The sequence below is a fragment of the Microtus ochrogaster genome, chromosome 8, assembly GCF_000317375.1.
Source record: "Microtus ochrogaster isolate Prairie Vole_2 chromosome 8, MicOch1.0, whole genome shotgun sequence".
NCBI lineage: Eukaryota > Metazoa > Chordata > Mammalia > Rodentia > Cricetidae > Microtus > Microtus ochrogaster.
The window spans coordinates 64597407-64601970 of record NC_022015.1 but is presented as its reverse complement, the minus strand read 5'-3'; the positions used below and the strand labels follow the sequence as shown (position 1 = coordinate 64601970).

General features: G+C 40.7%; 1 protein-coding gene across 4 annotated transcripts in view; it reads right to left on the bottom strand.

Annotated features, from left to right (window-relative positions):
* Positions 1-4564, bottom strand: part of Pcgf5 (polycomb group ring finger 5) — a 45386-nt gene that overhangs the window by 20913 nt on the left and 19909 nt on the right. For all 4 annotated transcript variants that reach the window (XM_026781368.1, XM_026781367.1, XM_026781369.1 and 1 more), the window contains exon 3: positions 2912-3008. In XM_026781368.1, the coding sequence (XP_026637169.1) occupies positions 2912-3008 (97 nt within the window). The remainder of the gene's footprint in view (positions 1-2911; positions 3009-4564) is intronic.

Genomic DNA, 4564 nt, shown 5'->3' with positions numbered 1-4564 from the left:
ACAGCAGTGCTGCCCTCACGTGGAGCACTCCTACAGCAGTGCTGCCCTCACGTGGAGCACTCCTACAGCAGTGCTGCCCTCACGTGGAGCACTCCCACTGCACCAGTGCTGCCCTCACATGGAGCACTTCCCTTGGTGGTATACTAGTGTTGGGGGGAATAGCCCCAAAGTCCCCAGCCTTCTCTACAGTTACACCCTCTGAACATGCCTTTGCCATTCTTCACTTGATCAAGATGTGGAGCCCAGAATCTTGAGAATTCCCAACCCCAAGAATAGGGACTACCCTGGAAAATTGCTTGGACCTAAAGGACTGTGAGACAAATAATACTGAGCTTGGACCCAGCCTAGGTCTTACGAGGCAATGCATTTCAGCTCCCGGTACAGCAGCTAGGGGAGTGCTCACAGGCGGTCCACCCCAGCACAGGGCAGAACACAGCAGTTAGCTGAGAGAGCAGGAATAAGTGAAGAAAGGCCAGAATGCTCACTAACCCATACCAATTGTGAGGAGGAAGGAATGCTTGCCATCTGAAGCATTAGTTTAGAGGTGATTAGTCATGTAGCAATAGTTAATGCTCCCATTCTTCAAATCCCTAAAATGCTGGTTCTTTTCTAAAAATGAATGCTCTCCATTTCATTTTCTGAGAAATTTAGAGTTTGCCCATTCTAGCTCCATAAATGCAAACTTATCTATCTTGGCATTTTTCTGGTTTTTTTTTTCCTGGCTTTATTTCTTCAGCCCATCCTGCTGCTTCTACAACACCCGTTCTTACTTAATCTTCATACTGTTTAACATCATGACTCTCTACGGACATCAAACCTCTAAAGGAGCAAAATCTTTTCCTTAAGTGTCTTTTAAAGCTATTTCTGGAGCTGGAGAGATGGCTCAGCAGTTAAGAGTACTTGATGCTCTTGTAGTGGACTGGAGGTCAGTTCCAAGCACCCACACTGGATGGCTCACAACCGCCCCTAACTCTAGTTCCAGGTTTCATGCCTTTTTCTGGACTCTGCACATACTGCTGTAGACACACCACACACAGAGACAGACAGAGGCAGACACACACATACACTTGTTTTTAAATCTTCCTTCGACCTGAAAAAATTTGAAGAGGACAGTCTGTTATTTCTGTTATTTGCTGCTTTTACCTTCCCAAACTCCCTACAATTGGTACCCATGACTGCTACAGTTTCACAGCAATCTGACACCATGACTTAACACCAATTCCACCAAATTCCCCTAAATATTTCTCTTTATCCAACTAATGTCATTCCCTGGTGCTGGGCAGCAGGTTCCAGGACTATAGTGATATCTTGTTTGTACTCTAGCAAATAAAGTTTGCCTGAAGATCAGAGGGCAGAGCTAGCCACAAGTTAACCATAGAGGTGTGGAGGTCTGTAGAAAGAAACAGGAAGTGATATGGCTGGGTGGAGAGAGAAATATAATGCAGGAGACAGGAACTCAGACTCTTCAGTCTAAGGATTTCATAAAGGTAAGAACTAGTGGCTGGCTGCTCTGCTTCTTTGATCTTTCAGTTTTCACCCCCTAATATCTGACTCTGGGCTTTTAATACCAGACACCAAATCTGGATGGTCAGGTCCTTCATGTAAAACGCCACAGACATCATATCTAACACACATCTTTCTATAGCTTCAAACAGGCTGTAGTTTGCACATAGTAATAAAATGTGAATGCATTAGTTAATTTTATTGTTTGGGGATAATGACAACTGAATGCTCAGTACAGAAGAAATTTCCTTGCACATGTATCTGACGGGAGGTTGGTCAAATCCACCGGAAGCAGTACCCAGAGATACCTGGAGCTGAGAATTCCCTGTTGCTCTCCACATGCCACCTTCTGATGTGGAAAGTCCTTCTGTATATGTGTTGTTTTTATTGGCTAATGAATTTAATGTTTGGCCAATGGCTTAGCAGAATATAGTCAGGCTGGAAGAGATATATAGAGAGAGAGTAGGCGGAGTCAGGGAGACAGACACTCCCGGAACCTTTACCAACAGCCTCGTGGCAATACACAGATTAATAGAAATGGGTTAATCTAAGATGTAAGAGTTACTTAATAAGAAGCCTGAGTTAATAAGCAAAACAGTGTTGTAATTATTATAGTTTCTGTGTGATTATTCAGGTCTGAGCATCCGGGAAATGAGCAGGCAGTCTTCTACAATCTTCCTTCCTTCAGTTTTTCCATGGGGCCATATTTCCAGAGTCCTCATAGATTGTTGTGGCCTGAAACTAACATGTGGGTAGTTGTTCGGCTCACACCTTAAGTCTAGTCTGTATTTCCAACAGATGCTCAATTATTCATCCACCGCCTTTAACCCACGTATGTTAAACTCTCTTACCAAACCCCAACACAGAACACCCCTTAGCTACCTCACTTCCTTAAGGTTTTAAGTGACACTACAACACTCCCACATAGGCTCAAAGCAAAAGGACTGATTCTGTTCTTTTTCCACTTAATTCACACACTTTTCAATGAGACTTACTCGCAGCTACATCTCATCTGTCTTCCACATATCCTTTCTTGATGACTTCACATCATCCCTCCTTTCTTAGGTACCATCACCTGTCAATCTCTTTTCTCCCAGCACACTTTTTTCCCTTACCATTTCCTTTCTAATAATTTTATTACCAATACATTTATCCAACCTAGTTCACCTGCATCTGAAAATAACTGAAGTCACTCTGAAAAGTCCAAGAAAATAGTCATTGTAATTGCAGATACATTTTTCCTAAATATTATGTAACCTTATTTCAAACTTTTATTAAAAGATTTAAAAACAATGTAAAATGTTTTAAATGCCTGACTTACCTTATGTTCAAATAGCATAATAAATGATAAAGATCACAGATATTCACATTAATTAAAATCAGACAAATTATGAAATATATTCTTTACCTCAACATTTCTAATGGATTTGTTTCATGAACTTGGTTGCCACACCTCGGACAATCATTGCTGTCTTCAAAGTGCTGGACAATACAGGTCTTACAGACTAAGAAAAGAGAAGACAGTAGGTTAAAATTAAACTCTACGAACTTCTAAAATTACACCCAACTGAAATAAAGCCTAACTGAAATCAAAGCCCACTGCCACAATATCAAGACAATTCCAATTTATTTATATTGTGGCTATTAATATATTTAAAAACTAAATACACTCTAGTAATAGACCATTAAAAAACTAGTATATTTTACATAAAAAGAGTCCTTCTCATTTAAAGAAGTAAGACAGAGACAAGTAAAAATTACTGCTTTTGCGTTTATTTCTTTTGCTAAAAGTTTCTCTGATTGTAATATAAACGGTTCTTAGTAAGACTTGAGAGGTGAGACGTAGCTCGGTGGTAAAGAACATCATGTCTGTCAGGCCCTGGGCTTATCCACAGCAATGGAAAACCAAAACACCGGAGAGCCTTCAACATGCTCCGATCAAATACACCAACAGGGTGGTTCCTGGACAAAGCAGCAGTTACGACAGAATTTCTGGCCTTGCAGAGTAGGATGAGTTTGTGCTCATAGATGCCATGATGTCACAAAGCACACAGTATAGGAAACGGCTGTCATGTTAGCATACAGGCAGAAGAGGTGAACCGGAATAATGGCTGAGAAATGGGTAATTAGAATTCTAAATAAATATTCTAAATGAAGGATAGACGTTTGGAGCCATATGGCAACACAGCTCACACTTCCTCTCAACAGTACTGATCTCTGTGGCCATGAGTTCCTTTTATTTTTTACCTATGCTTCTGTTACCTAGTAAGCAGACTGTTTTGTCCAAAAGTGTCCTTAAACAAATTTGAGCAACTTGCAATCCAATTCCTATCCCAATAATTCCCTTTCCCAGATTATTTTTCTATATTATATCAAATTTTCTCAGGGTATAGAACTGCTACCCTTCCTTTGTTTTACAATTGCCCTCCATGCTACACCAAGATTCCTACCACTGAGATTAGGTTTGCAAACTCAAGCATATCACACTGACTAGAGCAACAACAGGGGAATTCCGCCAGGCATTTAATTTTATAATTACTTAGTCTATATGGGAAATAACATCACTTATTTCATTTAATTTTTCATTTATTCAATGAACTGAGTATCAGGTATTATACTGGGAGCTGACACTGGAGGAATAAATGACATGAAGTCCCCATCCTTAAAGAGTGTGTATTATGCTTAAAAAGGCATGCAAATTTCAGTTAATGATACGTGGTAGTCTTATCTTCTCTGCCCTTAAGAAGGAGAGCCAGAGCCCCAATGTCTGGCAGTTGTTTAGATGCATTGATCAGGGTGGGCCTCCCAAGAAGGTGACATCTTAACAGATCTTTCTGTGTTGTTTGATAAAGGCACTTAAGGCCCATACTATCTTTCTCTTTCTTCCAACAGTCAAGGATAGTAACCTCTTCACTATAATTCTCCTGAAATCTAGATGAAAGACATCAGAAAACATGTTTAAAAATTAAGATAAAGAGCCGGGCGGTGGTGGCGCACGCCTTTAATCCCAGCACTCGGGAGGCAGAGGCAGGCGGATCTCTGTGAGTTCGAGACCAGCCTG